The 19,556-nt window shown below is 47.1% G+C and overlaps 2 protein-coding genes across 2 annotated transcripts; both read right to left on the bottom strand.

Annotated features, from left to right (window-relative positions):
• Positions 1-51: 51 nt before the first annotated feature.
• aatf (apoptosis antagonizing transcription factor) lies at positions 52-4,826 on the bottom strand. The gene is given in 9 exon segments (XM_047020902.1): positions 52-282; positions 284-401; positions 526-640; positions 2,285-2,381; positions 2,383-2,423; positions 2,512-2,953; positions 3,483-3,517; positions 3,933-4,103; positions 4,679-4,826. Coding segments are annotated over 9 exon segments (1,248 nt in total). The 5' UTR covers positions 4,764-4,826; the 3' UTR covers positions 52-138.
• Positions 4,827-5,702: 876 nt separating this feature from the next.
• lhx1b (LIM homeobox 1b) lies at positions 5,703-9,847 on the bottom strand. The gene is given in 8 exon segments (XM_047020903.1): positions 5,703-5,714; positions 6,552-6,761; positions 6,764-6,933; positions 7,261-7,426; positions 7,802-8,076; positions 8,460-8,640; positions 8,642-8,681; positions 9,678-9,847. Coding segments are annotated over 8 exon segments (1,224 nt in total).
• Between the last annotated feature and the right edge of the window lie 9,709 nt (positions 9,848-19,556).

The raw sequence follows: 19,556 nt of genomic DNA on the forward strand, positions 1-19,556 counted from the left end.
TCTCTGCATTCAGAAATAGACATGGGGACTTGTGTCTCTGACTCGAGACAGGAAACTTGAATTATGAGAATTCTCTGACTCTGCAGGTGCTTACAAGGCACCCACATACGTGTGTGTGTGTGTATAATGTGTGTGTGTTTACATGTGTGTGTGTGTGAGTGTGTGTGTTCTGACCTTGGCCCCCTTCCCCACTGTCAGTCTGGTTTTGTCTTGCCAGCTCTGCAGGGTGGTGTTCCTGTAGGGCTGGAAGGCTGCGAAACGCTTGGCCATGAACTCTGGGTTACTCTGCCATGTCTAGCTTACGCTTGGGAGGCCCCGCCTCCCCTCCGGGCGCCACGGAAACCCCCACTTCCTGCCCTGCTTCCTGCTCCTCTTCATCACTCTGAATCTCCTCTTCCTCACTGTAGAGGTCACAGCCACTGTCACATGCTGAAACATGCTGATGCACAGAGAAATAAACAAATACGAACAACCTACATGCAGTATGCATGACTACGAGTACCTCTAGACTGGAGGTAACCTGACCTGTGTTCTCCCCACCTCCTGCCCAGGGCCAGGGGCCTGGTGTCGGGGCTCTGGTACAGCAGCTGGTCCTGAAGCTCTAGCAGAGACCTCTGGAGGGCCTTCAGGGCTTTGTGACCTGAGGGAGGGGAGGGGAGGAAGGGAGTCTGTTAGCAACACTTATAACCATCTTCACAGAGACCCCTGTCACACTACCCTATCAGAATAAATCTACCCAATAACATCTTTAACAGGATCATTCAGAAGGTGATGGTTCTACGGTATCCCCTTTAGGAGGGTGGCTGTCTTTATCTGTGAAACTAAATCTGTAAAATATTGATTTGTCTTGGGTAGGGACAATCGCAGTAGCGACCACACTGCTACATAATTATAACAATATCTCTCTTAACTTCACCTGTCAAACCAAAACAACAACCAAGCCTGTTATCCCCCGGCGTGACTGACTCGTCCGCAGGCCTTTAGATCCTAGGCGTGGAATGTTGGTCCACGTCTTGTCAACATCCATTAAAGCGGGGCCGCTAAACTCTCCAGACTGGCTGGGCGAATGAAGAGACAGGAGGGGAACTGACTGGGTCCTCTTTAACTTTAATCAGAAGTACACCAGCACGCCCCCCTCCTCCCTCATCAGAAGTACACCAGCACGCCCCCCTCCTCCCTCATCAGAAGTACACCAGCACGCCCCCCTCCTCCCTCATCAGAAGTACACCAGCACGCCCCCCTCCTCCCTCATCAGAAGTACACCAGCTCGCCCCCCTCCTCCCTCATCAGAAGTACACCAGCACGCCCCCCTCCTCCCTCATCAGAAGTACACCAGCACGCCCCCCCTCCTTCCTCATCAGAAGTACACCAGCACGCCCCCCTCCTTCCTCATCAGAAGTACACCAGCTCGCCCCCCTCCTCCCTCATCATAATGGGACGCTAAAAATTCAGGAGGCAGGCTCCACATCAATCACTCGCCAGATTTGAGTCCAATGCAATAAATATGCAAATGAGAAGAAGCCAGTGTCTCGTAGCGTGGAGGGGGGGGAGGGGGGGTGGAGAGAGAGAAAACTGTATTAATTGCCCGTGGCCACAGGAATCCTAACCCTAACCCTAACCCTAACCCTAACCCTAACCCTGTTACTGTGGGCATTGATTATAAAACTGTGCCGAGTGATTTTCAGGGAGGGGGGAGGACTACAGGACTATCAAGCCTTGAGTACAACAGGAGGAGAAAACTATTTGAGAATCAAATCAGTCACGTTCAAACAACAATGAAGGAGAAATGAAATGAGAGGGTTCCTGCCTAACCCTTCCAAGGACTCAAAAACACAAAACCTCTGAAGGAAGGAAATGTTGAGCTACACTTTAGGGATCCTGCAGTGATGGAACTGCCTCTAGTAGCCAAACTCTTTAGGTCCTCATGTAAACACATTTGTTGTATTTTACATTTATTATAAAAAAAGGAATGCATGTTTTTGGCACTGCATAACTTGAAATAAACACTGAAATAGCCACTGAGGACTGTCATCCATCAACCGTTACCAGGCAGAAAGTGAAGATGTTTATTTTACATTTAATTTGATGAAGTGGAATGTTGACAGCCGAATCACTCATCTTATATTAGTGCATCATCATCATGTGATGTCATCATGTGATGTCATCATGTGTTGCTGTGTGAGAGCTGACAATCATGAGAGTTTTTTTTAGACAAGCAACTAATAAAATATCCAGAATGTGTTTTTGAGGGATGATAAAGCGGTCCTGGTGTCAAACTACTTACTGTTCTTCAGCGCCCCCGCCAACTCAGCTCCTCCCCTCCTCTTGAACTCTGGAAAGGTCTGGGGCTGAGGAAGCTGATTGGCTGTCACAAGAGCTTTTCTGGATTTTGATTCGTCCCTCAAGCAGTTGGTCCCAAAGAGCTGTATGGATGAAACACAATCGATAAAAACATTTTGCAGAATAGCTCAGTTCTACAACAGCAACTCCACACGGCAGAGCGATACATACCCAGCTGGTCTTTCACTGCCTTCCCCTTCTCCACCTCTTCATCTACCTTCTCCTTAGAGAAAGTCCTCACAGCTCCCAGATCTTCATCTTCCATCTCCTCATCTTCTGTGTCCTCCTCCCCCTGGGAGCTCTCTCCCTCCTCCTGGGAGCTCTCCTCCGTCCTCCGGGGAGCTCTCTCCGTCCTCCGGGGAGCTCTCTCCGTCCTCCTGGGAGCTCTCTCCGTCCTCCTGGGAGCTGCCATCCATGTCGTCCTCCCCCAGGTCGTCCATTCCCTGCCGTCAAGCATGTGGAAGTCCATCGTTGAGGAAGACGTCAGCTCAGTGCTCTTCATCCTGGACACCAAGCCTCCAACCTCGGACAGCCCCGCCTCCCCTCTGTCCTCCAGAGCCTCCTCTTCCTCAGCTCCATCACTGCCCTCCTCTTCATCACTGCCATCGCCCTCCTCTTCATCACTGCCATCGCCCTCCTCTTCATCACTGCCATCGCCCTCCTCTTCATCACTGCCATCGCCCTCCTCCTCTTCTTCACCTTCATCCTCAATATCATCGTTCATCTCCTAAAAGACGAAAAGAAGTTGTGTTCAATTCACAACATTCAACCACCCCCCCGAGGTGGAGTCTGTATTCATTCTCAACAGATAGATATGGGAAATGGACAAAGATATCAAAAACTACAGCAGGGAGGTCAGACATAGGGTCGTTATGTCATGTAGGCTGTTATGTCCTAGCTTGTAGATTCCAAATAATATGTCCATGTGCCGTGAACCAATCTGTTTACAGCAGTAATCAACAGTCTATTCGGCTTGCATTTGATTAGATACCCCTGTGTTTGACTTGCAAATCTCTGCCTTCATCACAGCATTTTGTTTGTATAAACTGGGATTAGTTTAGTTAAGTGCAAAACATTGGGTCTATTTAACCAACAAGAAGGCCCCCACGCCACACTGAAGCTGTTCTGCTTTTGTAATATGCCTTGTCATCCACACAGAGGAGGTCTGTGAGATGAACTGATGAGTACAACAGGGAGAACACTGTAAGGGAGACACTGAACCACTGGACCGGACCAGTGTTGACGATACAGAGATTTGTGTGGTATTGCTGTGTTGGGTAATGCGATCACAGTAAATCATTGTAGAGCATCGGCCAGAACATCAGAACTAGTATTAGGTTAGGACTAGTATGTTGTTGCGAGACTGCTCAGAAGGTTGTCTTCTGAGCAGGGGCCTTCTTTCAAGACCACAAGAGGGCAGAGTTCCACAGAAGGATGTTTCCTGTTGACACTTTACTGACTTGAGGGTCACTGTAGACCAGTCTAACCTTCACACAGCAAGGCTCCTCCTAGCCCAGCTTCCATACATAGTTTACTACCTCCTTGGGTATTTTAAGTCTACCCAAGAAAAAAGAAAGCGTTCCTGCACTCACCAGAGCCTGTGATGTCCCTCAGCAGCTCCTTGCGAGAGGTGGTCTTGCCCTGGTACCTGCTGTCCGTCTCTGGCAGCAGGGCTGTGGCCTGTTTACGCAGTGCGCTCAAAGACACGCCATCTTCTTCCTCATCACCCTCATCAAAAGTATCTATCACCTTGGCTTTAGTCTCTGGAAATAACACACACATTGGCGAGCAATTTAAAGTCAAACGAGCCAAAAGGACATATTTTGTTTAAGCTGCGAGTTACCATTCAGTACGTTACCATGTAGCAATATATCGTTGTTGAGTCACGAAAGATCTGTAAAGCTAGCAAACTTCACATGTTCAACTATAGTGTACAACATAGTTGTGTGGTAACAGAGTGCAACAGAGTACTCTGTACGGTCTTAAAACATTTTAAAATGTCTTGAACGAGTCTTGATTCAACTACACAAATCGAGCCAACTTGAAAAGGATTCCACTAGTCCCATCCAGCAAGTTAGCGGTCGGTGTCAGCCATAATAATGTAAACACAACAGTTAATAGACACGTGGTGTACACCTTGTGTGTTCGCTTTTATGTTTTATTGAGAAGACGGGGTGTGTGCCAGTGCTGACTTTCGTAGCTGCCTTTGCATCTAGCTCGCTAGCTAGATAGCGGTTGCAACACACATGTCCAAGGCATGAGGCTCGCCGGCCGGTGAGTTGAACTGTTACTGCAGACAAGAACTGCTTATTTCTTCCTTGTTAATATAGTACATACCCCTCATCATGATCATCCTCTGGGTCCACGAACTTTGGGAGAGGGTTTAATAAATCCTCCAGCTGCTGTGATATTGAACCAGCCATTGTGCAATGTACAATACACGCTGTTGTTCTAGGGGGGTTGCGTGTTACCAATATTTAAAATCGCATATTGATGACTGCATACTACGTCACCAATACGCGCCTGTTCATTCTACTCGTTTTGTAAACCAGGGTGGCGTGTGTGAGCGGTTCTTACTGCATTTGTCCACAGGTGACAACGACATCCTTAAGCAGCAACATATTGTGTGGGTTGTTTTTCTTTCTTTATTACGTGTGAGTAGAAACGAGCTGCGATGCAGAATGGTGTGTATTAAAGTTCAGTGAGCTTTAACAAATAAACGTATAAACGCTATAAAACGTATCACATAACCTAACATCGATAATCATTCACATGTCCTCCTAATCCCAGTTATGACAGCTTCCTCATTTTGTTCCCTACATGCTTGTGTTCCGAATTAAAACACAATATATAATACGGACATCAAAGTGCAAGTAAAGCACAAACGCATTTGATACCTCCCTTTAAGGTAGACTTTGTAGTCCGAAGAGAAATTTTTTCGAGTATTGCATGAGCCACTTAATAATCGGAGAGATTCTCAAGGTCTGGTATTCATGTCAAAATTTCAGTTATTTTGATTTACTTGAATTTTAGCAAAATTCCCAAGATAAACAGGGTTTTATTGGGCTATTATTGTGTTGTACTTTACAATAGTAAGCATAAGCACAATTAGCAGTGATTTGAGCCAACTTGTAGCCTATTGTAATAACCAGTTTTAACTGTTATAGCTTCAATGTGTTTTTATTGTACAGTGAATGGTCTAATATGCACTGGAGGTCACAATTAGGCTTGGGTTTATCAGAGCAGTTAAATACGTCACAAGAAGTTGCTGGTTGCACATGTGACCATCAATATTTAATAATTTGGCTTTCATATAAAGACATAAAAGTTATGACTGTTCAATTCAGAGTTGTGCTTGCTTCCTACACAGTGACCTTTAGAGAGACCACACCTGATCATGCTGGTATCACATGCTGTTTCAAATCCTACAGTATGTTCAGCAGAGGAGGGGCAAGCACTTCCAGGGTTTGTGCTGTGATCCTTATTTGGCAACTGTCTATGAGTGTTTTCACATGGTTTCATAACATATATAATACAAACTAGCACAGTGAGGAATAACAACCATATTATAAATAGAATAGATACAAAAGTTTGGTTTGTTGCTTGAAAGAGTTATTTCTATTGGAATCAAGAGGTTTAAAACAATGCTGATATGCAAACCCCTGAAGTGGTCACTGCAGAATGTACGTAAACAGCTGACTGTTCTAAACCCCCAAACCATCCAACCATTTATCCAAGATTGACCTCATCTTAAGATTCAAGGTTTTTTTCCTATCAACTAAAGGGTTATATAACTTTTTAAAGTTCTCCTTTTGAAGGCGAACTTGCAATATAATTTGTAAAATTAAATATAACAAATACCTCAAATAAATAAGACAGAATTATATACGAGCAACAACATTTGTAGAACATTTAAATTAAACACTTGTGAAAGCTAGGAGAAACTCCAGGTAGTAAGAGTTCACGTGTTGCTATGATACAAACAATACACTCAAACAGCAGTTTGAGTTTGTAACTGTTAAAATTAATCCTAACCCTTTAGCCATTAAACATGTCAAACATCAATAGCATTAAAGGTAATTGTCAATGGATCAAATTAATTTATGACATTAAAGCGACAATAAATAGATAAATAAATCAAATGAATAAAAATAATTCAGGATATAATCATTCAGGGTCATTGTGCCTTGTGGCTGCAGGCTCTTGACTACCAGCCAGTGCCTTTCGCTCATCTCAGACGAGGGGTGGGACAGCTGGTTGCTGTAGCCGCTGTTTAGCGACAGCGTGGGTGAAGGGGTAGTCCCGGGCCCACACATGTCACTGGAGATGCTGTGCATGGAGCCGGGCCCGTTGGGCTCAGGGCTGGGGGAGTCCGCAGGGTGCTGAGAGATAATGTCTGTGTAGCAGGGGCACTTCTCCAGGGGGGGTGGTGTCCGGCCAGGTGGGGGTCCAGGGCCCCCAGGGGGGGTGCCCGCGGGGGCCGGAAGGAGGCCACGAAGCCCAGGTCTGCAGGGGTCTGGGCCTGGGAGGATGGGGGACCCGGGACAAAGTACTCATAATTCCCTCCAGGACCATAGTATTCACTCTGGTAATCTGCACACACAGCAGGATCATTAGGAGGGGTGTCACCAAAAGTGTAGGTACTGTTTAGAAGAAAAACCTTGAAAATATGCACATTCATGAACATATAGCAGAACATACTATACAAAGTAGTCAATTCCATTTTACCAACATCTCTTTATCACCTCACAAGGACTCATATGGATCTGATGTATAGGCTATTGATACAGCAGCTGCATGTATTTCATGTATAACCATTTTTGTACATCACTGCACCGGCTACCATGATAACAGTGACAACATGATCATTGGATTATAATATAATTCAAGCATGACTGACACTAAGTGACCCTCGCCTACCTCCATAGTAGGAGAAGTGTGCATTGGGAATCAGCTCCCCGGGTTCCAGTCGGTCAACAAGCGTTCTCATGCGCCGTGGACTGCGGAAGAACGCGTGCCTTCTCGCGCCGAGCGCACTCAACTGCTTCATACGGCGCTCTTTAGACCTCCGGTTCTGGAACCATACCTGCACAAACACACACTGACGGTTGACACAATACTGATAGGCAGCATATTGATTTGTGAAATTACAATAATGGTATTATAAAAAATAACTAATAATTGATTACATATGTTGCACCTCAAAATTTGAAGGCCAAAATGTACTAGATTAACCATCCAGTTCAATTCCCTTTAAAGGTCGTTTCCACTTAGGCCTACAAAATATCAAACTGTGATTTGACTGCAAAATGTGTAGATAAGGTAGGCTATTGCCCTTTGTATCTGTCATTACAATGTCATCAAGTAGCCTATGCAGTTAACAATGATTTTTGTTTTATTTTAGACCTAAAGGTGACAAGTTGACCAGTTGTAGCGTATGGATTTTTTTTTTAAATCTCACCTGAATAACTCTCATGTTGAGCCCAGTCTCCTGCGCGAGCTGTTCTCGAATGTGTCTTGTGGGTTTCGGCGTGGCGGCAAAAGCAGCTTTCAGGGTCTCGAGCTGCTTGGCTTTGATCGTGGTTCGCGGCCCACGTCGTTTCCCGGCGACATTCTGCTCGTCATTTTCATTGTTGCACGTGTCTTTATCAGAGAGATGCCCGATTTCTGAATCTTTACTATCTTCCTGAGGGTCTTGGGAATCTGGAGACAGACTTGGGTCACTGCAGGTCGTGACTGTCGTTAGAAAAAAAAGAAGCAAAATAATCGTAACTTTAAATTATTTTTAAACAGTTAACTACATCTAAAACAGCAGGAATAATGCATGTATAGTAACAAAATTAACGCAGGCAAAATTATTTCACATTCACAATAGGCATAGACCTACTAAAAATAACAGCTGATAATTCAAATTATCATAAAAAAGGCCTAGCCTACGTTCAAGCCTCATTATGGCTCTAGTAATAATTAGGCCTATATTTGTGCCATAATATCAAACAAATCAATGCTTTGCTTTTATTGTCAACTATCCCAGTTTGCCAAAACTATTCCAACCAAAAGGACAACTGACAATTTCCCTTCGTGTTATTATTAGTGGAGGGTGAATCATGACTCCATACCTGAGAGGAGAGTAGTCTCCTTTCCGTTGCTGCTTAAGTAGTCCTCTTTACAAACAAACTTGAATTCGTCTAGTATATAAAGTTCCTCTCCGGTAGATAACTGTTTGTTACACATCATACAAGTGAAACAGTTGAGGTGAAACACTTTGGTCTTTGCCCTCCGAACTAAATCATTAGGGGAGGATCCCCTGGGCGCAGCCTCCACACTTAGTGCCAAATCTCCTGAACAGGAAAAACGAGAAGAATAGATTAAGAAATCAGTTAAATAAATAGGATCAAACAAAATTTCTTTTTTTTCAAACGAATGCAACCAACGTTGTGAATTTTTATTTGACGCGAAAAATTGTGCATTTAGTTAGGTGATGGCTACAGACAAAATAATGCTGTCTATATTTTCACTCAGAAAATGGTTTATTACATTTCATGCTGCCCACGTTTTCTAATTCTGCTTTCATTTTTTATGAAAGCATAATGGAACATCTGACTAAATGGCTTGTGTTAGGTTATAATTCGTTTCAGTTATACTTGGATTAAATGTTCATATTGTAGTATATTATCCATTGTTGTGACACATGTTATAAATATCTGTAATTTAATGTGTGTAATCCTATAAGGGCACCCATTAAATAATGACCAAAAGGCAATCTAACCTATTTTTAGCAAATTGTGGGCTATATCCCATTCTGGCATTAAGTAGCCTATATTGCTGGTTCGGTTTTCCACATACAGCTTTTTTATTATTCAAATCCTTCTAATCGCATATTTCACTTGAGTCACTGCAAACATACGCGAGTGAGCCGACTGGCAGAACGTGCTGCAAGACCTCCGCCAGGAATCTTGGCATAATTCTCCTCCCCGCGGCTTGTCGCGTGCAGCGCCATGTAAACAAAGGACGATTTTTCTGAATCAGTCTCAGAACACGTTGATATAGTTTTAATGTAGCAGCTTTGGGTGGATCACCGTTCATAATCGGAGCCGTCCTGAGCTGTGTCTTTATCTTCATTTTGAAGGCCGTGCATAGAGGTTTAGATTCCACACACATTATAAACATTTTACAAAGGCCCATAGCAAAAGATTTTGTATTTTATTTTTGTTTTCTTAAAACATTTTTTTACATAGACATTAAGTAACAGAAAAAGACTAACTCTTGGCAATTTTTGTTACAATCACCGAATAACTGGTGTCTGTTCGCTGCACATTGCGGGTGGGTTAGCTTACCTAAAGAAGTCGTTTTTGCAGTACAATCTCCCCTCTCTTGAAAAACATTTTTCAGTCAAATTGCATTTACATTCACAGCACTGTACACATTGTATGTGCCAAGGTCTGTCCAGAACATTGAGTAGGAACCTGTCTAGAATGGGCCTTTCACAGCCAGCGCAGTGAACCATTTTTTTGAGTTTTATTTCCAGCAATCGGGTCAGTTCTCTTTCCCTTTTCTGACCCGATGTAAAGTATCTCCAGAGTGGAGTTGATAGGTCCTGATGTGCCCCTCTCCAGCCCACCTCCGGAGGGTCCAGTCACCCACAACACACCCGGATCAGAGCCTCTCAACCTCCAGCTCTACTAAAAAGTCCTTCTCCATGTAGTCCTTCTTGAGGTATGAGGGTTCTTGATATACTTGGACAGAGCCGCACAACTTAAGACAGACTGAACATCGCACGAGCTAAAACTTGAGAATCAGACAGGCCTCATCAAGGGAATGATGACCCGGAGCGTAGATGTGTCTAACCCCTTAAGCGCATGGATTACGCATTAATACATTGCGACCACGACATCTGATTTAAGATGGCCTAAAACAGAGTTAAATTGCAGTGTCAAATATGTTAAATTTCCTATAATTTCAGACCTAATAGTCCGATCTTCCTGAAGTGACACTCGGGTATAGGCGGCAGCAGCAGAAATACGTCTGCCTTGGAGAGCGCACGAGCTAGCCTTATTCAGAGTCTCGTGACGTCATGTTGAATCAAAACCAATCAGCAGCTTGATGGTAGAGTGGCAATTACTATGCCCCTCTAAATTCTCCGGGACCCGCTAAGCGACCAGGGACAGCGAATACTGGCCCTTTTTAACATTCATATAGGAACTGTTTGGAAACGCATTAAATCAAGAAAACTATAGGCTATTCGAAATTGCACTTAGTGTGTCGGATAGATATACTGAACAGATACTCAAGGTACAGTATTTCATTACAATAACAAGACTTATGATAATGCATTTCATATAGGCACATTTTGGTGAAATGTCCCGCTATCGTCTAAATTAGTTTGCTTGTTTTTTAAAAGAACCTTTTATAGAAGGGGCGTATTTATTGTGGGGAAGCTGACACTGCGTGAACCAAAGTAGATAAATGACACATGGATTATCTGTAGTGAAAACTATTGGGAGTAAATTACAGTTGCACATAAGCCTATGTGTATTCTTTCAAATTATATCACCATGCCCCCAATTCAGATGTTGGCGTACATTTTAGTTGGGATAGCAGCACATTTTAATTAAACCGAAATTTTTGTTTTATTTATCATCTTATTGCATGCTTATTTTAATGTACATTGTACAGCGCAGACTAATTGATTGTTTTCATAGGCTACAAGCGCATATCTTGTCATTTATATTTCTATGAATTTGCCTAAAACAATGTTTCCACAATTATAGTCCTAGAGCTACGTTTCACAAAAGATTTTTTTAAATTCTGGATATCAGTTAATCGATCTACAAAAAACATTTTCCCACGTTTGATTAGCAAAAGAAGGCCAGCATGGTGGCTTGACAGACACATCGTACTACTCTGACGAGGAGAGAGAAGAAGCCTGCAGACACACTGCTACATAGATTAATGTGTCTGAGCTTATTCTACATTTCGGGTGAAAGGGCATGGATCACTAATGATTATAATATAATGTCCAGCGATAGGCGCTCATTCTTTACAGATATGATCGCGCGGTGGGCAATGCACGTGGGCCTTCCTCTGAGCCTGAACCAGGAGATAGCGGGCTTGTCCTCGCTGTCGCAAGCCGCTGCGCGTCGCTGATATCTGCCGCCTGGGGAAATGATGAGAACAATCAGCCCCACATGGACTGAAACATTTCAGATATCTTCTTGAACGTGGAATATTTATTTTCGTACAAAATCCGTGCAGAATTGTTTTCTTCAATGTCCATTTATAGGCGTCAATAAAGGGACACATGAAAATATATCAAAATACAAAACACTGCAGATAAATATAGCAACTCAGAGAATTTGGGACATAGAAAATATAAGGTGAAATTCTGGATCGGTCTCATTAAATCTGTCTCTTAACTGATGGAACCATGAAAACACGGCAAAAGCAGCACGAGAAGACAACACCGTGCAGCATTTGTCTTCATGGCCTGAAGTGAGTGAAGGGTTAGGGTTAGGGTTAGCCTCCCTCCTAACCCTAACCCTAACCCTAACCCTGAAGTGAGTGAAGGAGTTGAATAAAAAGCCAACACCGCTGGATGGGCTTCATTTTACAGCCCTTAGATCACGAGAGAGGCGACGCTTTATTTTCGCCAGGAGAGAAATAGTTCACCGCTGCCTCTTACGGCTTTACGTTGGGGACATGTCAAGCAGATGAATAGAATGGCTCCTGCAGACACGTCAAGCAGATGAATAGAATGGCTTGTGCATACGTAAAGACTCCGTGTGTGCCCATTGAGATATCAACACCCAGCAGTATGACCAAATTGTAAGAAAATGGAAATAAGTTGTGTAAAAAGACCCCTTTATTTTTTATTTAACCTTTATTTAGCCAGGTAGGCTAGATTGAGAACAAGTTCTCATTTGCAACTGGGACCTGGCCAAGACACCAGCATAGCAAATACGGACACATACAACACATACAACAGTTTCAACATGGAATAAGCAAACATAATAATCACAGTAATTACAATATAACAGATAAACACTGTTTTTTTTTTTTTAACCCCTCTCCCTCATACATACATACATACATACATACATACATACATACATACATACATACATACATACATACATACAAACACGCACACATGAGCAATTACAAATGAAAAAATAGGCTATTGAATTATCTAAATGGTGAAAAAAACATACATATAGTACCAAACACATTTTTGGGGAGCTGGTACAGAGGACAGGGTGCTGGTACAGAGGACAGGGTGCTGGTACAGAGGGCAGCAGAGGGTGCTGGTACAGAGGGACAGGGTGCTGGTACAGAGGGCAGCAGGGTGCTGGTACAGAGGGCAGCAGGGTGCTGGTACAGAGGGCAGCAGGGTGCTGGTACAGAGGGCAGCAGGGTGCTGGTACAGAGGGCAGCAGGGTGCTGGTACAGAGGACAGGGGTGCTGGTACAGAGGGCAGGGGTGCTGGTACAGAGGGCAGCAGGGTGCTGGTACAGAGGGCAGCAGGGGTGCTGGTACAGAGGACAGGGTGCTGGTACAGAGGGCAGGGTGCTGGTACAGAGGGCAGGGTGCTGGTACAGAGGGCAGCAGGGTGCTGGTACAGAGGGCAGCAGGGTGCTGGTACAGAGGACAGCAGGGTGCTGGTACAGAGGGCAGGGTGCTGCGTTCACAGAGGGCAGGAGGGTGCTGGTACAGAGGGCAGGGTGCTGGTACAGAGAGGGCAGCAGGGTGCTGGTACAGAGGACAGCAGGGTGCTGGTACAGAGGACAGGGTGCTGGTACAGAGGGCAGCAGGGTGCTGGTACAGAGGGCAGGGGTGCTGGTACAGAGGGGCAGCAGGGTGCTGGTACAGAGGGCAGCAGGGTGCTGGTACAAGAGGGCAGCAGGGTGCTGGTACAGAGGGCAGCAGGGTGCTGGTACACCTCCAAATGCTACATGTGTACAGCAACTTGTGCATTGAAAACAGGGAATCTATGACTGCAATATAGGATAGTATGAACACTGACGTGCAATGAATAAATAGATATACTGAAAATAAAATAACAATTGATATTGTGGCACACACACACACAAGCATCCTCTCCACAAGGCAAAAAAAAAAACAAGAGTAACAAAGCCGTATAATTTAGTTAAGTATAAGAGAGAGAGAGAGCGAGAGAGAGAGACACAGAGAGACAGAGAGAGACATAGACAGAGAGACAGAGCGAGAGAGAGAGAGAGAGAGAGACAGAGAGAGACAGAGAGACAGAGAGACAGAGAGACAGAGAGACAGAGAGAGAGAGACATAGACAGAAAAGCAGAGAAAGAGAAGCCCCAGTAAGCAGAGGGGAGTTACTCCTCAGCCCCCCAGGGTGCTGCCCTCACCTGGCCTCTCTTTCACAAGAAGCCAGAACAGCCTGGACAGCCAGGGTGCACACTGTTTGTTTTGGACTCCAAATCCATCTCATTAGCGCGTGTTAATTGCAGCTAATTGGCCTTAACGAGATGAACAGGCAACCCAGTGGGACCATTTACACAAATAAACAAAATTAATTACTATAAGCTAATTAAAGCCAATTAACATTGATTAAGACATGCTGGAGTGTGGAAGTTGCACAGAAGGCAGAAATATAGACATAAACAATACAAAGTACCACAGTTCCTCTCTGTGGATCTGTTAGTGGCCGTGTCACTCCTGCTGTCTAAAGGGATATGACGGTGAACAGACGTTTTACCTCTCGGAGAACAAGGACCCACCACAGTAAACACTTCATCACAGCCTCAAAGCACAGTGAGACCTGAGGGTCAGCATGGTGGAGCACAGTGACCTGAGGGTCAGCATGGTGGAGCACAGTGAGACCTGAGGGTCAGCATGGTGGAGCACAGTGACCTGAGGGTCAGCATGGTGGAGCACAGTGAGACCTGAGGGTCAGCATGGTGGAGCACAGTGAGACCTGAGGGTCAGCATGGTGGAGCACAGTGACCTGAGGGTCAGCATGGTGGAGCACAGTGAGACCTGAGGGTCAGCATGGTGGAGCACAGTGACCTGAGGGTCAGCATGGTGGAGCACAGTGAGACCTGAGGGTCAGCATGGTGGAGCACAGTGACCTGAGGGTCAGCATGGTGGAGCACAGTGAGACCTGAGGGTCAGCATGGTGGAGCACAGTGAGACCTGAGGGTCAGCATGGTGGAGCACAGTGACCTGAGGGTCAGCATGGTGGAGCACAGTGAGACCTGAGGGTCAGCATGGTGGAGCACAGTGACCTGAGGGTCAGCATGGTGGAGCACAGTGAGACCTGAGGGTCAGCATGGTGGAGCACAGTGAGACCTGAGGGTCAGCATGGTGGAGCACAGTGACCTGAGGGTCAGCATGGTGGAGCACAGTGAGACCTGAGGGTCAGCATGGTGGAGCACAGTGAGACCTGAGGGTCAGCATGGTGGAGCACAGTGACCTGAGGGTCAGCATGGTGGAGCACAGTGAGACCTGAGGGTCAGCATGGTGGAGCACAGTGAGACCTGAGGGTCAGCATGGTGGAGCACAGTGAGACCTGAGGGTCAGCATGGTGGAGCACAGTGACCTGAGGGTCAGCATGGTGGAGCACAGTGAGACCTGAGGGTCAGCATGGTGGAGCACAGTGACCTGAGGGTCAGCATGGTGGAGCACAGTGAGACCTGAGGGTCAGCATGGTGGAGCACAGTGAGACCTGAGGGTCAGCATGGTGGAGCACAGTGAGACCTGAGGGTCAGCATGGTGGAGCACAGTGACCTGAGGGTCAGCATGGTGGAGCACAGTGAGACCTGAGGGTCAGCATGGTGGAGCACAGTGAGACCTGAGGGTCAGCATGGTGGAGCACAGTGACCTGAGGGTCAGCATGGTGGAGCACAGTGAGACCTGAGGGTCAGCATGGTGGAGCACAGTGACCTGAGGGTCAGCATGGTGGAGCACAGTGAGACCTGAGGGTCAGCATGGTGGAGCACAGTGAGACCTGAGGGTCAGCATGGTGGAGCACAGTGAGACCTGAGGGTCTTATCGGTCAGCACTGGGATACAAAGATCTCTGAAATCTTCCAGTCTCTTTCTGGGTTCTGAGTCTGACACAGTAAGTAAGAGGCTCCCTGGCAGGAGGCTTTGTTAAGCAAGGGTTAGGCATCCCCCCCCCCCCCCCCACACACACACACACACAGACACACACACACACAGACACACACACCTGCACCACCTGTCCTCACAGTCAGAAGCTCTGAAGGCCATTGAAAAAAATGACACACTTCACCAACTTTTCAGGGCAGATAGAGCCCTGAAATAGAGCCCTCCGCAGAGCCAAGCCCCTCATTTCCCTCGGCCGACCAATCAGCACATGCCCTCAGCAGAACCAAGCCCTTCCCTCTTCAGCAGTCTACAAAACCCTACAACCTGAACAACATCCAGGTAGAGGGTGTGTGTGTGTATGTGTGTGTTCCTTTCGTCCTGCTGAGAGAGGACTGTGTGCCACCTGGTAGAATGTGAGGAGTTTAGGTGCCAGGGTTAGAGAGCGTTTCAGGTTAGGGTTAGGGTTAGAGAGCGTTTCAGGTTAGGGTTAGAGAGAGTTAGGGTTAGGGTTAGAGAGCGTTTCAGGTTAGGGTTAGGGTTAGAGAGAGTTTAAGGGTTAGGGTTAGAGAGTTTCAGGGTTAGGGTTAGAGAGAGTTTCAGGTTAGGGTTAGAGAGAGTTTCAGGTTAGGGTTAGAGAGAGTTTCAGGGTTAGGGTTAGAGAGAGTTTCAGGTTAGGGTTAGAGAGAGTTTCAGGGTTAGGGTTAGAGAGAGTTTCAGGTTAGGGTTAGAGAGAGTTTCAGGTTAGGGTTAGGGTTAGAGAGAGTTTCAGGGTTAGGGTTAGAGAGAGTTTCAGGTTAGGGTTAGAGAGAGTTTCAGTGCACTGGGCGCTGCAAGCCGGAGGGGCCTGGGACGGGGGGGGGGGTCAGGTGTAACTGCCCTCTCAGAGGCAGGGGGGGGGGGTCAGGTGTAGCTGCCCTCTCAGAGGCAGGGGGGTGGGGTCAGGTGTAACTGCCCTCTCAGAGGCAGGGGGGGTGTCAGGTGTAGCTGACCCCTTAGAGGCAGGGGGGGGGGTCAGGTGTAGCTGCCCTCTCAGAGGCAGGGGGGGGGGTCAGGTGTAACTGCCCTCTCAGAGGCAGGGGGGTGTCAGGTGTAGCTGACCCCTTAGAGGCAGGGGGGGGGTCAGGTGTAGCTGACCCCTTAGAGGCAGGGGGGGGGGTCAGGTGTAGCTGCCCTCTCAGAGGCAGGGGGGGTGTCAGGTGTAGCTGCCCTCTCAGAGGCAGGGGGGGGTGTCAGGTGTAGCTGCCCTCTCAGAGGCAGGGGGGGGGGGTCAGGTGTAGCTGCCCTCTCAGAGGCAGGGGGGGTGTCAGGTGTAGCTGCCCTCTCAGAGGCAGGGGGGGGGGTCAGGTGTAGCTGCCCTCTCAGAGGCAGGGGGGGGGTGTCAGGTGTAACTGCCCCCTCAGAGGCAGGGGGGGGGTCAGGTGTAACTGCCCCCTCAGAGGCAGGGGGGGTGTCAGGTGTAGCTGACCCCTTAGAGGCAGGGGGGGGGTCAGGTGTAACTGCCCCCTCAGAGGCAGGGGGGGGGGCAGTCATAGAGAGTCTTAGCTGTAATCCGTATCGACCGCCTCACTCCTCGTCTGCCAATTCATATCATGGATTTGTCTCGTACAATGATGTTCCTTCATCAAGCCCCCCCCCACCGCTAGTACATACCACTGATGGGTCTCAATGTTAATGCAATTGTTAGGACCATACCAAACCATCCACAAGGTGAGATTCACACAAACAAATATTTATATACCAAAGCCACCCCTGAGTACACCAGGTTAATGAAGCATCAGTCTGATCAAACTGAGAGGAAATCAATCAGATGCACTCTGTCTCCCAAAGACAGCGAGAAGGTTAGGGCTTCCTCCAGTGAGAGCAGGAGACAGGTGAGATGACGGTGTGAGGGACAGGAGAGGCTGGACGGGCTGGATGGGCTGGATGGGGCTGGATGGGGCTGGATGGGCTGGATGGGGCTGGATGGGGCTGGATGGGCTGGATGGGGCTGGATGGGGCTGGATGGGCTGGATGGGGCTGGATGGGGCTGGATGGGCTGGATGGGCTGGATGGGGCCTGTGAAAGGCTGTGTGTGAGGGATGATGATTGTTGAGGAGAAAGGGGGGGGGGAGAGGGGGACAGGGGACAGGGGGAGGAGAGGATCAAATCAAATCAAATTTATTTGTATAGCCCTTTTTACACGCAAGCATGTCACAGAGGGCTTCACATGCGCCCATGGAACTGCCCCTCAACCAACCTAAACCCTCAAGGAAGACAAGGAAAAACTCCCAGAAAAACTCCCACCGGGAGAAAAAATGGAAGAAACCTTGGGAGGAGCAATTCAGAGAGGGATCCCCTCCTCCAGAGACGGTTGGTAAGAGAGAGGAGCAGAACACAAGCTAAACATAGTCATACAGTGTCAATGGGTTTTGAAACACCAAAATCCATTGTTCGGCTTTATAGACGTTGGATGGGACCGGGAAACTCGCTGTTGGCCGTCATGGAGACTGGATTCCGGGTGACGACCTGGTTCAGCGTTGGCAGACCGACAACCAAGCAGGTCCTGACAGCTCAAACCCCCCACACCACAGGGAATGTGTGGGGGGGGGACAGAGAGGAGAGCAGGGATTAGAGAATGCCAGGAGCAGCTAACAGTTACAGTCAAAATAGAATGAGATCCCCACCGGTCAAGTGTGGACTAGTGCAGCAATTTAACAGAGCAAAAAGGGTATTTGATGCAGCCCCACACACCAAAACAACGACAGCCCCCCTCAGTTGGAACATGAAATCTGTTCCAGGGGAAAGAACTCTAAAGTAGGTTATACTTATACGAATAAGGATGAAAACAGCCAGTCCCCCGTTGTCTCCAACTAGTAATAAAAACTATAACAGTAACAATATACAGCAACGGAACTATAATAATAATAATACTAACAATATACAGTAACAGGTTTACTTTATTTGTAACATCTAGCTGGGCAATGTGAACATAAGCTATAATTAAAATTTAAAAGTTACATGTGATACACACATAGGCAAGCACACATCCCAGGTTTACATAGAAAGTACACACATACTTCCCTTTAACAATCATAGAATTGACTAAACAAGAACGTTTTTAATCTAGTTTTAAATGTCGAGACAGTATCAGCTTCCTTAATTGAGATGGGTAATTTGTTCCAAAGAAGAGGTGCTCTATATGAGAACGCCCTACCTCCAGCAGTTTTTTTTCTTAACTTTGGGTATTACCAGATAGCCGGCATTTTGAGATCTTAGAGAGAGGAGAGGGGAGAAGGGGACAAGGGGGGGAGAGGAGAGGGAGGGAGGTGGAGGAGAGGGAGAGGGGGGTGACCCATCCCCTGGGGGAGAGAGGGCCTGGAGGCAGAGCAAAGAGAGGCCCTGGGGACTGAGCTCCTGTGATGATGGTGATTGATGCAGGCACAACTCAGACACACAGGCAAATTAAAAGGCTATTTTGGCAAGTTAGGAAAGAGCAGTATGGCAGAGGGGCCAAGGCCCTCCTCCCTCCTCCTCCTGTTTGGTGTCTTTAGTGTCATCAGCCCCTGAGGGACGGGAGCTGTTACACGCCTTTCACTCACTCAGACTGGCCACGTCTGTGACGCTGTGTGTGTGTGTATGTATGTATGTATATGTGTGTGTGTGTGTTCACGTGTGCCTCCTTGTGTCTTGGTGTGTGATCCTGAGGATCATCTATGGCACAGCAATAATTGATAATATCACACGGAAAAATTGCAGTGCATGTTCTAACACATTCTTACTTTTTTTCTATATATATAAAAAAGATCAATGAATCAAGACCAATACATAATAAACGTCCATCCTCAGTGGGTTCAGAGTTGCAGGACAGCAACACAGCCCTCCCTGAACTCTGAGATAATTTGCAGATCATTTATCCTCCATTTAAATGGAATTGACCCGTGTGACCTGAGGATGCACCCTGTGCCTGTTTGCCCGGGCTGGGTGGGGAGGGGGGGTGGGTAAGGGGGGGGAGGGCGAGGGGAGGCCCAGGCTTGGGGGAGGGTGAGGGGGAGGAGGGCGATGGGGGGGAGGGCGAAGGGGGGGAGGGCGAGGGCGAGGGCGAGGGGAGGCCCAGGCTTGGGGGAGGCCCAGGCTTGGGGGAGGCCGAGGGGG

Source organism: Hypomesus transpacificus, chromosome 5 (genome assembly GCF_021917145.1).
Source record: "Hypomesus transpacificus isolate Combined female chromosome 5, fHypTra1, whole genome shotgun sequence".
Taxonomy (NCBI): domain Eukaryota; kingdom Metazoa; phylum Chordata; class Actinopteri; order Osmeriformes; family Osmeridae; genus Hypomesus; species Hypomesus transpacificus.